The 19,291-nt window shown below is 34.9% G+C and overlaps 1 protein-coding gene across 10 annotated transcripts in view; it reads left to right on the top strand.

Moving 5' to 3' along the window:
- Nucleotides 1-19,291, top strand: part of DMD (dystrophin) — a 1,193,355-nt gene that overhangs the window by 894,327 nt on the left and 279,737 nt on the right. For all 10 annotated transcript variants that reach the window (XM_054050408.1, XM_054050369.1, XM_054050393.1 and 7 more), the window contains one exon: nt 14,409-14,526. In XM_054050408.1, the coding sequence (XP_053906383.1) occupies nt 14,409-14,526 (118 nt within the window). The remainder of the gene's footprint in view (nt 1-14,408; nt 14,527-19,291) is intronic.

Here is a 19,291-nt window from a genome sequence, read left to right as displayed (position 1 = left end):
ATGTAAGTGTGTGTGTATTCTTATACATATATATATTTCAGATACATTTTTTTTTCTGTAGTGAAGAACAACAACAAAAACCAAAACCAGTTAGCTAGAAGGATTTGTGACAGCAAGTTCTATGCAATGGACTGACTAAGCAGTGACTTAGGTTGAAGTAGTGAAAAAATACTTGAAAATATCATTCAAATAAGAACAGTAGGTCATACAGGCGAGAATAAACTATGGATAGTTAGGTATCCCCAGGCTGCTGCATTAAGTTTATGCACAATTACTGTGCCTTTAGTGAAAAATAATGGATGACTCTCATGTCTTTCTCTGTCTTGCACACATGTACATACAAAGATGCTAGAAGTACTGCAATATTGTGGAGGTGCCTTGATTAGAGATAGGCTTATTGCAGCTGTTTTAAATGAAATAAAGCTGAGGAGCAGATGCAGGAACAGGTAAATGTCTCTGCATTTAGCCAGTTGAGACTCATCAGGTCTCGTTAACTCAGGCTGTTCCTGAAAGGCGTCGTACTGCTGAGCTAGCCTGAGAAATTACACAGATGTGTTCACATAGTGCTCTGTGTGCATTAGTAAAGTCTATCTGACCTAAGCCAGCTCTTTACTGAATCAGCTACAGTGTCTCTGCCTCGTGTCATGTTTAATCCAGAACTGAGGTTAAATCATCTGTAGGTAATTGACAATTGACTGCCTTTCTGGAGTGCACAGCTCAAATACCAGTTAGCTCCTCTCTTTCATATCACTACTTTTCCTGTACCTCCACCCTCACCCTCTCAAGACCCTATCCTGCTGTCCACTCTCATTCCTGTTTTCCCATCCTTCATCCACTCGTCCTCATGCACTTGTGCTTGTGCTCGGCCTGAAGCATTTGCCTTTCTCAGACAGGTAGGGTGGTGGACACAGTGGCCATAGCTAAGCGTTTGAGAAGGAAGTAAGTAGTGAGGATGCTGCTGGCCAGGAACAACCGTTCTGTCTTCCAGGAAATGTATGTCCAGCTTGCTGTGGTACACTGGAGTACAGTCACCTTACAACAAGCTCTTGGGTCAATGCCGTTCTGGCAGCTGCTGTTCTTTTTGGTTAAGTATGAGTAATGAGTATGATCGTGCTTTGTGGCTATTTAGGGTTAGAGTGATTGTTAATCTGTGGATGGAGCTCCAATTTGGAGGTAATAAGCATGCCCCTGGCCAGAAAATATAAGCAATTTTGTGCATATATAGAAATCTCTCTTAATGTATCTTTTATGTGACTCTAGTTGTTTATGGGGAACAGTCCTTGAAAAGAGTAACTCCTATGATCTGATTTCCATATGCAATGTCTCTTATGCTGTGGAAGGCAGTTTGAAACAATTCCCTTTGATCTACAGTGACAGTAGTAAATAATAAACTACCAAGCCTCAAGAGAACTACCTTGGCATACGTGGTGAATCAATTAGAATTATTTGTTTTCTTTTAATATCTGCACATCTGCAGCAGTGAATAATTAAAGTTTGAAAGGAAGCTAAAATTTTGAACTGATTAAGGTCTTTGCAATTTTTCATTAGTATGTTTCATTTTTTATTTTGTTGGGTTTTTTTTTGTTTTGTTTATTTTTTTGCTTGTTTGTTGTGTTTTGAAGAAGTACAGGGGTCATACTACAAGAAGTTAAAAAAACTTCATTTACGCACTAGTCTACACCTGTAATGCAGGCTGAGAAAAAATGAAATTACAGCAGTTATTCCACTGTCAGGAATCTGTTTTACAAAAGATAAAATTCTGATAACTTGTCTTCTCTATTACCACAGTGTTAATAATGTCCTACATTGCTGTTATCGCTGTTGCACCTCCTTGACATTTTCTCTCAGAGTCACCAAAATAATGAAAGTGTAACTTTAGGTACTTCTACACCAACAACTGTCCTTCTCTGTTCCTCATATACCCACCTTCAGTAATGCAGCTCAACCATTTCACATTTCCTTTGCCAGCTTGCTCCTGTTGCTTTTTGTTAGAGCTGCATCTCTGTTACTTTGACTCCCTGAACTGTCTGGAACAAAGCACAAACTAAGAGCAAAATGAGGGTCATCAGAGTGAGCTGGCGTAGTGTTATCAGTGCCACCACTACACCAACTAGAAATGATCAACCAGTGGCACCTCCATAGCCCTTATGAGCCTTTTGAGACAGCAGCTGATACAGACTGAGGCATAGCTCCTAAAGTTGTCAGTGATTCAAAGTTTTTTTTTCTTTTAACCAGAATATATTGTGCTGTCATGGATAACTAAACTGTCTTTGCTTTTAGCTGGTTCATCAGGACTTAAAAGATAATGGCATCTCTTCTGTCTTATGTGTAATATTTCTCTTTTATTTCTTAGCAGAGTTGTTTGTTCTTGTTTTTATGATCCTCAGCCCATGTTTCTAGAGAGTTCTTCAAATCCCTTGCACAATGGCTACAATTTACATCTTTGCATTTTCTGCTGCTTGGAGTGAACATAGTTAGAAGGGTACTCTGGAGGGATAAAGTGGAAGCAACAGAAATAGTTGCTTCCTAAACTCAGTTTTCTTTTGTTAATAATTAATAGCTGACAAAAAAAAAAAAAATAATGTTTGCCTTCAAGTGTAGCTCTCAAGAAAAATAAATCTTACTTGTTTTGTCTGGTGGATAAAGTCACTGGAAAGAAGGGTATCTGCATATGTGTGTGTGATAATTTTCTGGTGGAGGAATAAGGTCAGAAAGTTAAATAAGAAAAAATTGCCAAGATAGATACATTTTTCAGCAGCATAGACTGTAAAATACCTGCCAGTTTTGCAGACTGGTATTAGCAAAAAGCCAGTGACCTGAGGCTGGAGTCCTTCCAAGGACTGAGCTCTTGAAGAACTGCTTGTCACAATCTAGCAATATTCTCATTTCCATAGGGAGATACAAATCATTAATTTTTAAAAATGTAACACATTTGGAAGCTCTTGTTTCCACCTCCCAATATGGCCTTTCAGTTAAACTGACTTTGTTATGGTAAGAGGGAGGGAGAGAGTGGGAGACAGGGTCCAGATGCATCATACCAGCCTCCTAGTTAATTTGGGTTCTCTACCCTTGCAGAACTGACTGCATCAATCCTTAGCTTATCCTCTATATGGTATGACATTTTCTTGCACCTTACTAGTGAGTAGAAAGTGAAAATATCACAGATGAGATAAGGCCAAATTTCAGATATGTTAAATTTGAAAATGATTATATGAGAATTTTTTTTTTATATATATATATATATATATATATATATATTTTGCATCCTGTCAAATTCTGTGTCAATGCTAACAAGATGTAGAAATACCTTCTTGTTATGCAAAAAGTTAACAATCAGTAACAAGCAGAAAATCAAGTTGGACTAACCAATGGAGATGAACAGTTTTTACTAGTGAGCTCTTAGCAGCCATGGATTCATAAGCCCATGGGTTTAGGACCTGAGGTGTGTGAATTAAAAAAAACCAAAACCACAAAACAAAAATAGCAACCCAAACAAAACCCTTCTTGTGTTGAAAAACAGCACTATAAAAATGGATTATATACATTCATCCCATCTTTAGAGTTATTTTTCAGCCATGACTGACACTGTTATGGAGCTGCATGTAGTGAATTCCTGAATAATGTCAGAACTTTTAATGCAAAGCAATGCATAATACAGTTTGTTATGTAGTTAAGGCCCATCTTCTGTAGCACACGGGAGCAAGTACATGAGAACAGTATCACTAAAACCTGGAGAAAAACTTTCTGGAACTGTGGAATTACTTTATCTATAAAATGTTCATATTTGACAAAACATAACAGGAACTAAGTATCAATAAAAATATACTGGGATAGACAGTTCTACTCCCATTTTCATTCTTTTGTTCCAGGAAAAAGTTGAGTTGATAAAAATAAAAAAGTTCTGTTTTTCTAAAGCAAGGGAATTACAGCAACAAAAGAATACTTTGAAACGCACAGAAAATCTTGTTTGTGGAAAACTGTCAGTATTTCTAAATTACTTTACAAAGACAGCATAGAGAATGGTATTTTCATTTTTAATTTTAATGGTGAAGTTTAGTCTAAGATTATTTTCATTTTGCTGGGAACATTTATTATATTGATAAGTGGGTTGTAATAGTATTGCATGAAATGCCTGTCCTCTGCTTCAATCAGACTGCGTTGCTGAAGCTCGTTGCCCCTTAGGCCTCAGTTACTTTTCAGTTACAGAATACAAATGAGAGGAAGGCCATTAATTTTGAAATTTATTTTCTTTGGGTTCTAACTTTGTTATTGTAAAAGCCCGCTGCAAAATCAGTATCTGTATGTCTATATACACATATGAATCTCTTAAATACACATATGAAATGAGTTATTAGTTGCTTCCTTTATTATAGTAGTGTCATTTGACTTTAGAAGTGATTCTTGCTTTTCTATTTATATCACATATATTTCTTAAACTGTCATAAAGATAATAAAACTGTATTTTCTGAAAAAAAAGAGAAATGCTAATTTTCTTTCCACTTAAGTAGAATTGTGTGGCCCTTATGCAAGCTACTAATCAATGTCTGCACCGTCTGCCTCAAGCAACGGTTACAGATGAAATAAATTAAATGTTTGTAGCAATGTTCCCCTTGTCTGAACAAGAAATAGCTTAAGTTTTATGCTTAACTTTATGCTTGAACACTGCTCTCAGTCAGAAATTGATTAAATATACTTAAATTACATTATATATGTGTGAGAGAAAAAGGACCAAGTAGGACTGTTACTGATTTGAGGAAACAAGTGTTGAAAATTCATCTCAAATAGGTGGCTTCATAGATGAATTCAAATTCAAATTAAATTCAAAATGGTTTGTTGTTTTTTTTTTTTTTAAAAATCATCCTCAGAGTAAGCCCTTCTTCACCTGCGTCCCATGAATTTTCTAGTGGGTAAGGCATCCATTCAGGCAGCGTCACCTATTTCCCGTGTCTGTCTTATCTCCCATTTTCCTGAAATGCCCCTTACACCAGGCTGTTCTGGTTGGTATTATCCTGTGTCTCTTCCTTGAATGGTATCTGTTGCTTAGAAAAGAGCTGAGAAGTCCCAGGAAGAGGAGGAGAAAGTGAGGACCCAGCCCATGTCAGCAGGACACCCATCACCTGTGACAAGACAAGGAGTGCTTGTGTATTAATATTTTTTCTAGTCACAAAGTTGGTAGGCATTTTTCCACACAGCTTATGAGGGGCTGAGTTGCCTTCTGAGGCATTTACTCTCCACTAGTTTTTCACACTGCAAAATAACTGGGGGACCTAACTCAGCCACAGCTCCTACTTTAGCTACATGTAATGATATTCAACTGCACAGCACTTACATCTGTTTCTCAGCCTACCCTCTAGCTTCTTATATCTTGAAGGGCAAACTATAGTTTTTGAGTGCTAAATATGTATTTTCAAAAGACTGATGTCTCTATGACACTACCCTGACAAGATGGTATTAATTTACTAACTCCCGCTGGCAATCAAAAACTTGAGATTTCCTCTTTCAAATTAGTTGTACAGGTAAGTCTTGCCTAATCCAAACTTTTAATAATACACTTTCAGAGTACACCACTGTTTTGTTTGTGTGATCTCTGCAGTCTTTTAAATGAAAGGACTGTGCAATATCCACACTGTATACATTTCCTTTCTTCACTGTTAATGGAACATGAACAACATCAGATTTTTTCAAGTTTCTACCTTTATCTTTTGTGTTATTGTTGGCCTTAATTAAATACATAGATACTGAAATATGGAGGAATAAAACTTAGAAGTAAAACAAAAAAAGCACAACCAAACAAACACAACAAAAATGGAAACAAAAATGAAAGGCAGAAGTAGAGCTCTAGGAGTAAAATGTTTCTGAATATGCCAGAAAGGATTATGTACCAAAACTAGGCTGGTTACTTTGCATGGCTTTCATCTTTCAGAATGACAGTGAGATATGAATAAAGATAAAGATCCCAGTTACTAGATTTGGGCTAAAGTTATTCCAGAGTTACTCCAACATTTCTTGTCAGATGTGGTAAAAAAGAAACACCTCCCATCGCACCCCCTGATCTAAATAATGTTAAGTTCACTGTTGATACAACAGCTTGTGTTTTCTTTTTCAAAAGCAAACCCAAACAAACAGGAGGAAATCCTCTTTCTTAAGAAAAATATCTAGTGTCCTAAGGTGCTAGAGGGAAACTTCTCGGGCCAATTATGCTGTATCAATCTGCTCTATTTTTCTTAATTGTTATTCATTTGCTATTAGTCCAGAAAACTTCCAGTAAAATTAAAAAAAAAAAAATCCAGGTGCTGTAGCAGAAACTGGGGAAGTCATTCTACATTGTTTTCTGTGCGTAAAATGAATTCAGATTAATCTTTTCCCCATAAAATCGGATAATCTTTAATCATAGCATCTTTACTCAAGCCTGTTAGGCTTCCTTCTCCACAAAAAACATTAGATATTACCTTGAATTTAAAAGAACAGTAAAAAAATACCTTCTTAATTTGCTTATATTAATAATACAATATCTGCTCAATACTGTTCTATGCAAGATGAAAATCTCTTTAAGAATGTGGCAAGGCAAAGAACCTGTAACTTGGCTTTTGGAGTGCGTTTCAACAAGTACATTTTTCAGTGAATCAGTTTCAGATAAAATGAGTTCACTACTCCACTCATCTGGAAAAACAGTAAAGAAAAAAATTAAAGCTGCAGCTTTGAGAAACAGAACAGCAATCTCTGTGGTCACTTTACTTGGTAATGTGCATTTGAAAGTGCAGTGGAAAAATTCTTAATCTGAAAACCATTAGTTATATAGGAGGAATAAAATTGTAAATTTTGCAAATTCACATTCCACATATAATAGCTACATGCTGAGAGATTTTGTTTCTGCTGACTAATGTAGAAACTGCAGAAGCTCTGTAGCTCCTAACACTGGTTCCCATCCATTGAATTACTTAGTGTGATTGCCCAAAAAGACATAAGTTAGCATGGAATAGTTTTTCCTGATTGTTTAGAAGCTCATACTTCATTGCAAACAAAAGTGGTATTGAACAGCCACATTGCCTGAGGGCAAAAGGCTGTAATTTCATACACAGTTCACGTATACTTGGATTTACTCCTAGAGCTGTATTCCTGTTCAAGTTTTGAGTTCTTACATGTGATTTATCACTGTTTTCTTGTAGTTTAATTGATGACGGTTTGACCCTCTTCCTGGATATGCACTATATGGAGAAAATAGCATAGACAGTGAGCTTCCTACGTAAGAAGCCTATGTCCTCTGTTCAATGCTTGTTTTCCCATAGATGATGGCTGAGATAGTTGTCAGTGCTCATTGTTTTCGAACATGCATTATTGTAAAAATGACAGTCTATTAAAAAAAATCTTATCTGAGGATCTTGTTTAGCACATAGTAGCTAAGCATCCCAAACTAATTAGCATTCCTAATTCAACAATTATGGTCCTGCTTTGTGTATTGTACTGTAAGGTGCCATAGCAGCTACTAAGTTAAATTCATTTTTAGATGCTTAGTTTTAGTATAGTAGTCTTGCAGTCCATTGTGATGTTGCAGGTTCCTTGGCCATGTGGACAACTTGCATCCTTTCTGTGTCTTAAACACATCTCTTCTGAGATGCCAACATGAAAGGGAGGTACTGAGTTATAGATTAGCTTAGCAAAACCATGCCATTGGAAATTCCACTAAACACACAGCCAAACATTTTTGAAAAGGTTTTGAAAATCTTTTAAAAAATGCCCTCTCTGAATTTTTTTTTTTTTTTTCTCCCGAAAAGGGGTGTGTTTAGGAAGTCAGAGTTTAGCAAGGTAGGGCTTTTTTTTTGTTTGTTTCATTGAGCTTCTTTGGTCACTTGAGTTCTTCTGACAGAATTTTTCTCTTTTATTATTGACAACAAGTGATATGAATCTTGAATGAGTGTGGAATGTCTACAGCATTATCAGTTCATACCACATATCCAAATTTAGTCTTATTTAACTTCACATCTAGATTACTCCCTGTGCAAGAGATCTAGTGAATTGTATCCTTATTTCACTGCAATCTATTTTACTAGTCTGAAAAACCTCCAGGCTGAACTTTCGTTTGCTTCCACCTTTTTATTTCTAAGGCCTTGCTGGACATGCTTCAAATCATATTACTATTGTCTTGCAACTTATGTGTATGCTACCTTTTTCCTCGTGTTGGTACCCAATTTAGTGGTCTTATAGGTATAGTAAAAATCATATCAGTGGGTGTTGGCTGACTTTTAGCCTCTTGAGAAGTCCATCCTTGTACCTCACTTGTGACTCTGATCCATGCTACATTCACACTTCCTTGCTGACAACACCATTGATGGATGAGCACAGTTATCTTGCCCCCCGCAGTTCTGGAGCAGTGTACTTGATTGCCCTGTGAACTCAATTTTTTAAGCTTTTTTTCTCTTCTAAAGTTCAGTCACCTTTGTGTACATCAACAGCACGTTGCACTTTTCAGTCATAACTTCCTAATATGAACCAGAATTCATAAGTTATAAAGGACCAGTCATCAGATATTTACAATGCCACTGACAAAATTAGTTGAGTGACTCACAAAAAGCATACAAAAAGTTCTATGATGCTTTTTCATGCATTTAGTGAGACAGTGGATAAGCTGTCACTGGTAGCTTTCCCATAGCATCACTAATGGAGTTGATATAGTCACTAAGACAGTGGTGAGTGCTACTTAGTTCTTGAGGGGGCATTAAGTGTGCATAAAAATACATGCTTATGGGAATTTCAGCTGCATAAATCACTAAGGCAAAATCAAATCAGTGTCCAGTCTGTTAATGTTTTGATTTCACTGACAGATGCCAATCAGATAACAACACTGCTAAATAGTAATTCCAGATCTTCTTATTTTCCTAGAATGATATATGCTTTGGAGGGAAAAAGAGAAACAGCTAACAGCCAGAACAAAAGCTGAATTAAAAAGAAAACTCTGTCACATTATATTACTTTAATTATTTCATAATTTGATATTTAAATGTAGAGTATGTAAATGTTCATTTTCTCTCATATTCCCTTCCTGCTTAGTGACAAGAAAACAAATTCAAATTGTGCTTGGGAGGAATAACTTAACAAAGCCAATTTTACTATGCAGATGAATTGTAGGTGTTGTATATCTGCATTTTCTGAAATTGTTAGCAAGCTTTTTTCTGAAGCTTTCTCTCTTTCTAGGTGTGTTTATATAGCACATTATATTTAGATAACCTACCAGTCTAAAGAAACTCAGTTGTTTTAAGTAAAAGTTGTCGTGGCTATACATTCTGCTCAGTAAGTAATGGCTTCATTTTTTGTTAAGGTTTAGAGTCTAAAGTTGTTCAAAAGATAAGCAAATCAACAACTCTTTAATGGTATTATGGTTCTTTTTCCCCTAAGAATATCATGTAGAGTTTGGAGGAGTGAATAGGTTCATGCAAAAAAAAAAAAAAAAACCCTGTATCTTCCTTCTCTCTTATATTCCCATATTAATCATTCAATTATGGTCTTGTGGTCCACTGGTTCATTTCATTAAACAGGCTGGGGGTGGGCCAAAACAAACCATCCTAAATGGTTGGGAAGTTCAGCCTTAGGTTGTTTGTGACAGAATGATGCTTCCAATTTTCTCTTCTTCTCTGACTCTCCTTTTTGACCAAACATAATTTTTTGGATCACTCATTGTTAGTGTTCTTACCTAGTAAACAAAAAGTATAAAATACTTAGCAAACTGTATTTGACTGCTAGTATGTAAATATACCGAGAAATGGTGAAGACACGGTAGTCATTGCTACTACACAGGATTCCTCAGTTAAACATTAAAATGGAATTGTGGGACCTACTTTAGCCAATAATATTTCATATTTTTTTATGGTATTTGACCTTTGTTTTCAGAAATGTTTTTCAACTTAAGAATGTAAAGCCATTACAAAGTAGACCCAGAGCCTTTTTAAAGCAGCATACAGACTAAAGCACAGTCATATATAATGTTCAACCTTAACGCTCGTTTATATGTTTGAAGTTTAACAGTGGGAGATTTAAAGTCCTAGCTTTGATGTGAGGAAAGTTACCTGTGGTATTAAAGAGCAAACACTCATAATCAGCACTAGTAAATGATTAGTTGAGTGTTTTAAGACTTGGTACTGTCCTGGAATTCAGATATTCCACTTTGATGTTTGCCATAAGGTCAGGAAAAAAGGAAAAAAAGATTGGGTAGATCTTATATTATATACAAACCAGTACATACATGGCTAGAGTGACAAGTATGCAGGCAGTAGCATGCTGTACATTATAAACCTAGAGAATATTTTAATTTGCAGTCTCAAACCTTGCAGTCCCACCAAGAATTTGTCACACTTCACCTGCTTCAGTTTTTCAGTTTATTTTTTTAGCAATTTTTATACAAGTTATTTCAGTTGCTGACTTGAACAATTTGTTCCATATCTCAGTCCCGATTTTGTGTAAAGAAATCATAAAAGTTAGGAACCTGAAAATTGGATTTTTCTTTTGAGCAGCTGCTGTCCACAAATGTGGAAAGATTGTTAAAAGTGAATAGCATCACTTTCTAACAAACTGCGGGCAGGTTTGATGACTGAATCTCATCTTTCATTACTGCGCTGTCACTAAGCATTATTACATTGGCTCTTATGTGGAAGAAAAACAAAATCTCTTTTGGGGTTCATTGATATATTTGTACAAATATGGATGTCAGTGATCCTTCTTCATGGTTGACCTACTCACTCTGAATTACATTTATTATTAAGCAGAAATTTCTTGATTAAAATGTGGTCTATAATGTTTTGCAGAATATATTGTTATACCATTACAGAGCACCAAACAGCACGAGGTAAATGAGAATAAAGGGAAATTATACATGCAAGAACACAGGTGTTTATTAAAAAAAAAAAATTATTTTAGTGTAGCTGACTTCCTGGCTTCCCAAATCTTTGTACCTGTGTGCTTTCAGTGAGCTGATGGGGCTAGATAGATTTCTGTTCAATTTTTTTGAAAATCCTTTCATAATAGCTTTTATTTCTATTTTTTTTTATTACACGTTTTTATTTAACACATTTGTTTCAGTGTGTTGACATTCCAAATCAGAAGCATCTGGTCTGCTGCATCTGCTGTGCCTCCACCAGGGTGCCACTAGTAACGAGTCTTTCTTCCCATGGCTGTTGTAACATCAACTTCTAATAATTTCCACTTTCTGTGGAGGGTACTGCTTTACAACGTTAAATATTTGGCTGAATTTGTAAAATTTTTAAAGGTATCTCAATATATGACCTGCTTCTGGTTTTGGTTTGGGTTTTTTATTTGTTTTGGAGCATTTCAGCCAATACTTTAAATATAGTTATTATTTTTCCAAAAATTGTATATAGAGGTCATTTAATTTGTATTCATCAAAGCACTTGTCTTCTGTTACCCAGAAAATCAATTTGTATGATTAATTTATCCAGTCACAGAATATTTCTGTGACTTTGATAATACTTTTAAGTGAAGTTCAAGCATTGCTGTTTACTTTCAGGCTACAGAATCACAGGAAGGCTCAGGAATGATCTATTTTTGTGACTATTTTTATCCAAGTTTTCATCAGGGTTTGTATGCATGCATGCAATGTAGTTTCCATATGGAATATATATTTACTAAGTCTTTAACATTCCAGCTATTGGTAAAATTGTACTGATAAACATTGTAACAATTTCTCAGCAATTTTCGTTTATGCAGTTTTAGCAAATAAAATAAAACCTTTTTTTGTGTAAAATCTCAGACATTTTGTATTAAATCAAATAAGGAATACATTAATTTGAGGAGCATTGTTTTTATTCTGAGTGGTTATCTTTTTAAGAATAAGATAAAAAAAATCTGTTCTAGAATTATATATTATTTTCTTCTGACAGGTCCAAGAATCTTTGGATCTATTCAACAGTATAGGGGTTTCAAGATGTGCTTCCTGACCTTTCAAAAATACATGTTAGTACATCCAGCAGAATGTAATTTTATTCGCATGAAATGGCAGAGGAAAATATGTCTCACAGTCTACATAGGGATGAGACTGTTGTGTCCCCGAGGAAACAGCAGAGCTAGCAAGATGCACTTTAAAGAGACACTGCTAGTTTTCCCAAGTGTCCAGTTCAGGAACTACAGATGAGTCTTGTGGGTAAATCATTCTGTACAGTACATAGGCATATTTCATTTTCCTTCTCTCATTTTGGTACTGAGCATATAATTACTGAGCAGTCCTTACCTATTGCTTTGTTTCTCACTAGATTTCATATAGCTGAAGCTTTCTTCTAAATTGGAAACAGAATTTATTGTCTGGTTGGACACTCAGGCTGAATCAGATAAATAATTCTCCTGTTCAGTATATCAAATATAAAAATTATATGTAAGAAACTTTAAGGAACAGTTTAGAGTTACTATTGGTGTAAGACCTTAGAATCACTTAACGTGCTTTTCCTCTTCTAAACAGTTTCTAACTAAGGAAAGGAGAAAGCAAAGGAAATATGACTTTGGAGGCCACACAATTATCTGAGCGTGTTGTACGTGTTTTAATGTTCCTTCTGCACAGTCCATTTTGGCATATGCATAATGCAGATGTTGTTAGACTGCAGTGGGACTGCATTTTCTATTGCAAAATTCATGTCACTCATTAACTTGTCTTCCTAGAAAATGGAATTTTGAAGGCACATAGATATCTAGAGGTAGTAACTGCATCAGTAGGTTTTATTTCTTTTTCTTGAGTGCTTTCACTAAGGAGAGACTTCTAATGAGAAATTTGTTCTTCGCTTAATTATGCAAGCTGCTGCTTTAACTACGTGTCTCTGTGTGCAATCCAATCAGTATACAAGTGAAAAATACCATCAAAACTTTTGGGTATGAGTTTAGAAAGCCAGTTACAATAGATTTTCAAAGAACTGCTACAGAAGTTAAAGGCAAGAATTTCACAGGGGATAGCTAGATAAATATCTTTAAAAAAATGGGTTTTTTTTAAAGATCTTGTAACTGGTCAAAAGTGAAACTGTGGAGCTTTTGACTTGCTTGCCATGATACATGCTGTAGTTACTGGAAGTGATATTCCTGTATTATTAATCTAATTGAAGAGAAAATTATATTAGGCCTTTACCTGTCACCTTCAACTTGGTGAAATTATGTAACTGTATTCTCAGATTGGAGGGCCAAATTTAAGATCAATCACTGCAGGTCTTTTCCACCCAATGCAGGCACTGAATAACAGCTTATTAAAATAATATGATTATTTAGAATAAAAGTATTTGGGGGCTGGGGGAAGACAATAAAATACTCAAGACATAGTCGGAAGCCAGGTAAGCATGCTAACAGATTATACAATCTCTGCCCACCAAAAAAAAGCCTGAAAAATGATAACTGGCTTATCTGACAGTGTACTCTTCTGTTCTGGTGACTTAAAATTATGGGCAGAACAAAGTCATTTTTTCATAATTTGGTAATTCATATTGCTATTTCCAGCTCCTAAGACTGGAAAATCTAGTGTTTATCTCCTAGAAGATATACAATAGGGACTTGAAGTTGCTAAAATTGGTCAATATCCTTTCAGTATATTCTTGGATGCTTTTAATCTGGAAAACCCTTGAACTGATTCCTTGTTTACTCTTCAGTAGGCCTCCAAAGTAAGTTAAAATATATACACATAAATCTTTGTGACTTACTTTCCCTGAGTTCTCATTTTCATTATATTAAAAGCTATTATATTTTAGGTTTTATTACCCCCTAAAGACCATGATTCATTATTCTGAAGCCCATCTTTTCTCCCTGTATACAACTCTAGACCTACTTCTTACTTTCTAGTGAGATCACCTGGCCTTTACACTAACATATAAATTATTGTGACTGGAAATTACTTTTCTGCTAGGTAAGATGTCAGGATAGAAAAAAGCAACATTAGCAGTCTTACACTGGATTTAAACCAATAGATAGTCACTAAACAGTCTTAACGTGTTAAAAAAGCAAACATTATTAATTAGCTTTTGTGAGTTACTTGGAAACTTCTGTCTAATCTAGTAAGAATGTAAGCCCCTATGTCTATTTAAAAACACACTGTAAAATCTAAGACAATATAGAAGAATATCATCACTCCATAGTTTTATAGAGGAAAACAGCTTACCCTTACATAATTTGATATGTTAAAAAATGAAGAATTGCTGTCATTTTACATTTAGTTTTACAGGTTCTTTTAAAACTATATAAAGTTATACTTGGTATTTTTATGTTAAGAATAACAATATTTAGAAAGTCTAGACCAAATTTTTCATACTATTTGAAAAAGCAAACAATCTTTCTGCTTTAAATCTAGCTGACACCAAAAAAATATCCCTATATGTGGTCTTCTCAACAGCTCTACATACTTTCTTCTTTGTTTTATTTTTATATTTGTGTGCAACTAGGCAATACTACAGGATCTGGAGCAAAGACGTCCCCAACTGGATGAACTAATAACTGCTGCACAAAACCTAAAAAACAAGACAAGCAATCAAGAGGCCAGAACAATAATTACTGACCGCAGTAAGTGGTGATTCTGCTATCATATAATGTTTCAGCAAATATGGAAAATGTAATATTTGATAAGCCTTTTTCAGACACTTTATGTGATTGCCATGAGAAATACAGTTCCATCAGGTGACAGTTCTAGCAAAGGTTTTCCAAATTACATATAGAAGGAACGTAAGTGAAAGTCAGTGATCATACATTTCAAATTTTCATGTTAATTTCATATTGTATGTCTTCATAGTGGAAGCATATTGTAGAAAATATAGAATGTGATCACTATATGTAATGAAATACATTTATTCTTGAACAAGGAAGGAAACGAAAGAATTCACAGAGTATAGCTGTAGGCTAGTAAGAAGCTTTCAACTCCATCCCCCGTAGTAGAGCCGCAGCATCTTCTTTCATCTCCTCCATCTGTATTAGTTCTTCAGTTCTGGTTTCTCTTTCCAGAATTAACCAACTATCTGTGTTTAAGGTGGAAAAATTAGTAGATTAAATTTTTGAAGAAGTTTGTAGAAGACATGGTCTTGTCACCCTGTGATGCTTGCATGTCCTTATGCCCTTCACTATAGGATGGAACACACTTTCATCCTAGAAGCAGCCTTCTGTGGTGGACTGTTACATATCTTCAGTTATTGAAGTACAAAGAATGAATTTCTTATAGTTTAGAGAAAAGTCAGGCCAAATGCTTTGCATGTGGACACAGCCAATTCACTTTAGGTAGATACAAACTGTTCTGGACATCTAACCTGGAGATCAGAGATTGATCCTTGAAACTGATGACTGTAAAGGTGTCTATGCAGGCTAGACTTCTCCATACCCATAATTAAAAAAAAAAAAAAAAAGAAAAAACCCAACCTCCCCTCCCCTCTCATTACCTCATTCTTTTTATTCCACCAAATAAATACATTTCATGATATGTTAAAATAATATCACATGTTTATACTACATTGTTTTTAGTAGCATATACAGATACTATTCAGGCTCTATCCTATGTGACATAACATTGTTTAAATGCTATTCCGTTCCTGGCCTTGAAACATATTATTGAGGAAGAAGCTGTATTTGTTTCATTTGAAGTTTAAGTAGAAATGGATAACACTTACATATTGCATAAGAACCTGTTCCTATTTAATATGCAAATTAATTTTAGAATCACATACTCCGTTGAATTCAGATGAAGTGTGTACATATGCCTTAACTTTACAGCGCTTATTCAAAGCCAGCATATGTACTACTCCCATGTTTTAATTTTTAATTGAGACAAGTCTTCCAAAGAATTGTAGACTTTATATGAAATGCAAGCCTAATTCCTATATGCCCTCATATGTATTGTATGCATGACTAAACTTTGTTCTGTAGCAAAACTGTACTTTGCCCTCTGAGATAGATTAATCGCTTCTTTCTTGTACAGCAAAAAAAAAAGGAAAGCAAACTATCAGACTAAATCATGAATGACTGTGTAGTAACCCAGCTATATTAAAGACTGCCTCTGTGGCTAGCAGTGTGGTGAATACAATTTCCATGATGATTTCTTAGTTTTTATCTGTAAAAATTCTCCAAATGATTTGTTGATTTTGAACTTAAGATTTATTTTTGCTGTGATTTAGCAATTAATTTTCTGTGCCGACACTGTCAACATTCTTGACCGCAAAAGTGCACAGCCCTCCACTCCTTTTCCATCATGATGGAATCCAATGCACTTGGTACCTGGATAGTGTGACATAGAATCATAGAATCACTAGGTTGGAAGGGACCCACTGGGTCATTGAGTCCAACTATTCCTAACACTCCCTAAACCATGCCCCTTAGCACCTCGTCCACCCGTCCCTTAAACACCTCTATCATGTAGGAGCTGATAGACTCAACTATATCTAATGCAGTACCTCTTCCTGGGCTGAAGCAGGGCTCTATTTCTCACACTTTGAGAAATAGAAAGCTGAGAATATGAGCTGATTTGTATAAGTATGTTGTTCATTGCTTTTTGCTATTGAAGTACCAGTAAAAAAAACCAATGCAATCATCTGGCCAGCATCAGTGAACAGGTATATTATAGATACTAAGTGAGACTGGTAGCTACTCTGCAAGATAGCTGCATGATTAGTCATAGGAAAGGGTCTCCGTGCCATTAACCTGAATTAAAACCCTGAAGGTTGTGACTTCTGTGCTAACACTGGTAACTCTTAAGTCATTCTGCTTGCAGAAATATGCATATTACACTTGTTGAAGTCTAACTTTGAATTATATTTAAAACCCATTATTGCCTTTTAAAGCGAATTTTTACACGTTTTTGAAAGTGTAAAAACAAAGAATGTAAACATTTCATACAAAATAAGCCATTTATTAGACAGTATGAAGACCTGAAAAAAAGGCAATGATTGTGAGATTATTTTTCAAGGAAATTATTGCAGTATTGCATAGGTTCAGTCTTTCTTTAGGAAATAAAAACAGGAATTAAAGATGAGTTCATACAATTGACGTATTTCCTTTGAACCCTTTTCTCCTCACCCTTACTTCATCATCTATATGAATTTGCAGAATCTATACTACATAAAAAGAATTTGGTTCTATAAAATTAAGCTCGTGTTATGTTTACATAGTTATATTCAAATATGGGTTTGTTCTTTGTAAATCACAGTTATTTTTACAATTTATACATTCAAGAATACATAGGAATAATAGTTATGTTTAGTTTTTGAGGAATACCTGGGGGAAAAAGCAAGATAACTCTCTATTCATTTAATGGCTTCTATAAAACATTCTTCTCTAATGGAAACATATGCTGTACATTAGTTTTTTTCTCTACATAATGCATCACAGCTCTAAAACGCTTTGCTGTACTGCTGATGAAAATGTTATTTCTTTAAACTGAATGAGTTTATGAGCAACTTTGAATATAATAAAGTAATTAAACTTTGAAAATTCCCTTTATTTTCCATCAATCCCTATGTATAGAGAACATAAAGCCAGTAACAAGTCAACATAGATATGTACTGAGAGATAATAAAGGCAAATTTACAGTCTTAGAATCAGAAATACTAAAGTAATTACTAAGGCTATGTTATATCATGCTGGATTGTTGAAATTTAAGAAACTTTAAATAGCAAGCCTTCCTACTGCTGTGTTCACGCGCATAGAAAAGATAATGGTGAATAACCTTTCTGCAGTTTTACTTTGCTAGTAATTGCATCCACATTTTGTAGTGTGGTTTCTATCTGTGTAAGTGATAGAGAGGAGGTATGAAAATGAATATTTATAGAATTCTATGAAGAAGTAACCTCTTGCTGACCAAAGAATCTCCCATTCAAGATTATAAATTGCCAAAGTAACGTTCATCTTTCTTCAGCAATTATGTGAAAAGTAGTGAAATCTCAAAATATCACTCAAGAGATTGTTATATTACTTTAAATACATAAATAATAGCAATAAATACAAGCATTTAGATGAAAATTGTTTTGATCAAGAATTACACATTGGCAACTAATGATTCCTTTTGAAATTTTATTTGGTAGTTTTTTAAACCAAGTCTGCAAGTATGAATAATTTATAGAGGATGTCTTCAGAAGAGTTATTTTGGTTTGTGATTTTTTTTTCATTTGTTTGGGGGTTTTTGGAAAAAAAAGAAAAGCTGTATATTATAATCGATTGTTAGGAAAGCTGCGCTTGAACTGGTTTGAAAAGAGTCTGAGTGTCTCTGTGCTACTCCATAAAAATCCCTTTATTTAATGGCTTGCTGTATTTGACAGTTTTATGGCAAAATCATCAACTTGTCGTCACCTTCACAACAAAATGTATGGAAACTCCACAGTGAATTACTGCTGTACTGTTGTTCTCGACATCTTAATAATAATAGCCGTCTCCATTGTACTACCATCCATGTGGTTTTCTTTATAGCTATTGAATACAAATAAAGAGTTTATCACTTGAAAAACAAATTCATACAATCTGGAATTTGTCATCCAGGAGCAGTAGTAAACTCCTAGTTAGCAAAACTGTGAAAGAAAAATGTAAGAGAAAACTGTACTTGTATGCAGATTGCCCATTTATCTTGTTGATATTTTTAAGCTGGATTATTGAATAGACCCCAGTATTCTGTTCTCTGGATTCCACGTAATTTAATAACTTCTTAAGAACCTGAGTAATAGCTTTCCTGTGTATAAAGATGCACAGTTTATTAATCATCTTAATGTACTTCTTTACAGATGAAACCTTGTTTTCCTATGAGAATGCTATGTCATGGAAATAAAGGAAGGGACAAACCATTATTGTTAAAGAAATGTCAATAACAAGATAAAACTATAGCTGTAACAGGGATAGCATGTTACTGAGAAGAGTGCCTCTTGAAACTACTTCCTTGGTACTGATTTGCTGCTACAGGATTTATAAGAAAGATATGGGACATTTTGAGGTGGAGTAAGAAGTTATTTTGAAACACTGGGGAGAGTTGTCCTTTAAGAACAGGAAATAACGTGCCCCAGAAATGTCTGAATGATTGGGGGATTACAGTTATACATTATTTCTCAGGCTATATATACTGGAAGCATATTGCTAAGTGGACAAAGGGCAAGATCTGAACTATCTACTTCAGGTATTATAGTGCTCCCAAAAAGAATGTGAGACAAGTAAGTGATCATCCCCCATTTCTGGTTATTTTCTTGAGTAAAAGTGGCACGGCTTTTTTGGTAGTCCCGGAGCTGCTAGGTGTATTGGGTGATACCAGTGCCAGTGGCTTGCTTGGAGCTCACTTACCTTGTGAAGCCTATGAAGAGAGTTGTTAGAT

This window comes from Cuculus canorus, chromosome 1, assembly GCF_017976375.1.
Source record: "Cuculus canorus isolate bCucCan1 chromosome 1, bCucCan1.pri, whole genome shotgun sequence".
Taxonomy (NCBI): domain Eukaryota; kingdom Metazoa; phylum Chordata; class Aves; order Cuculiformes; family Cuculidae; genus Cuculus; species Cuculus canorus.
The sequence above is the reverse complement of the archived record's forward strand: the minus strand, read 5'-3'. Positions and strand labels throughout refer to the sequence as shown.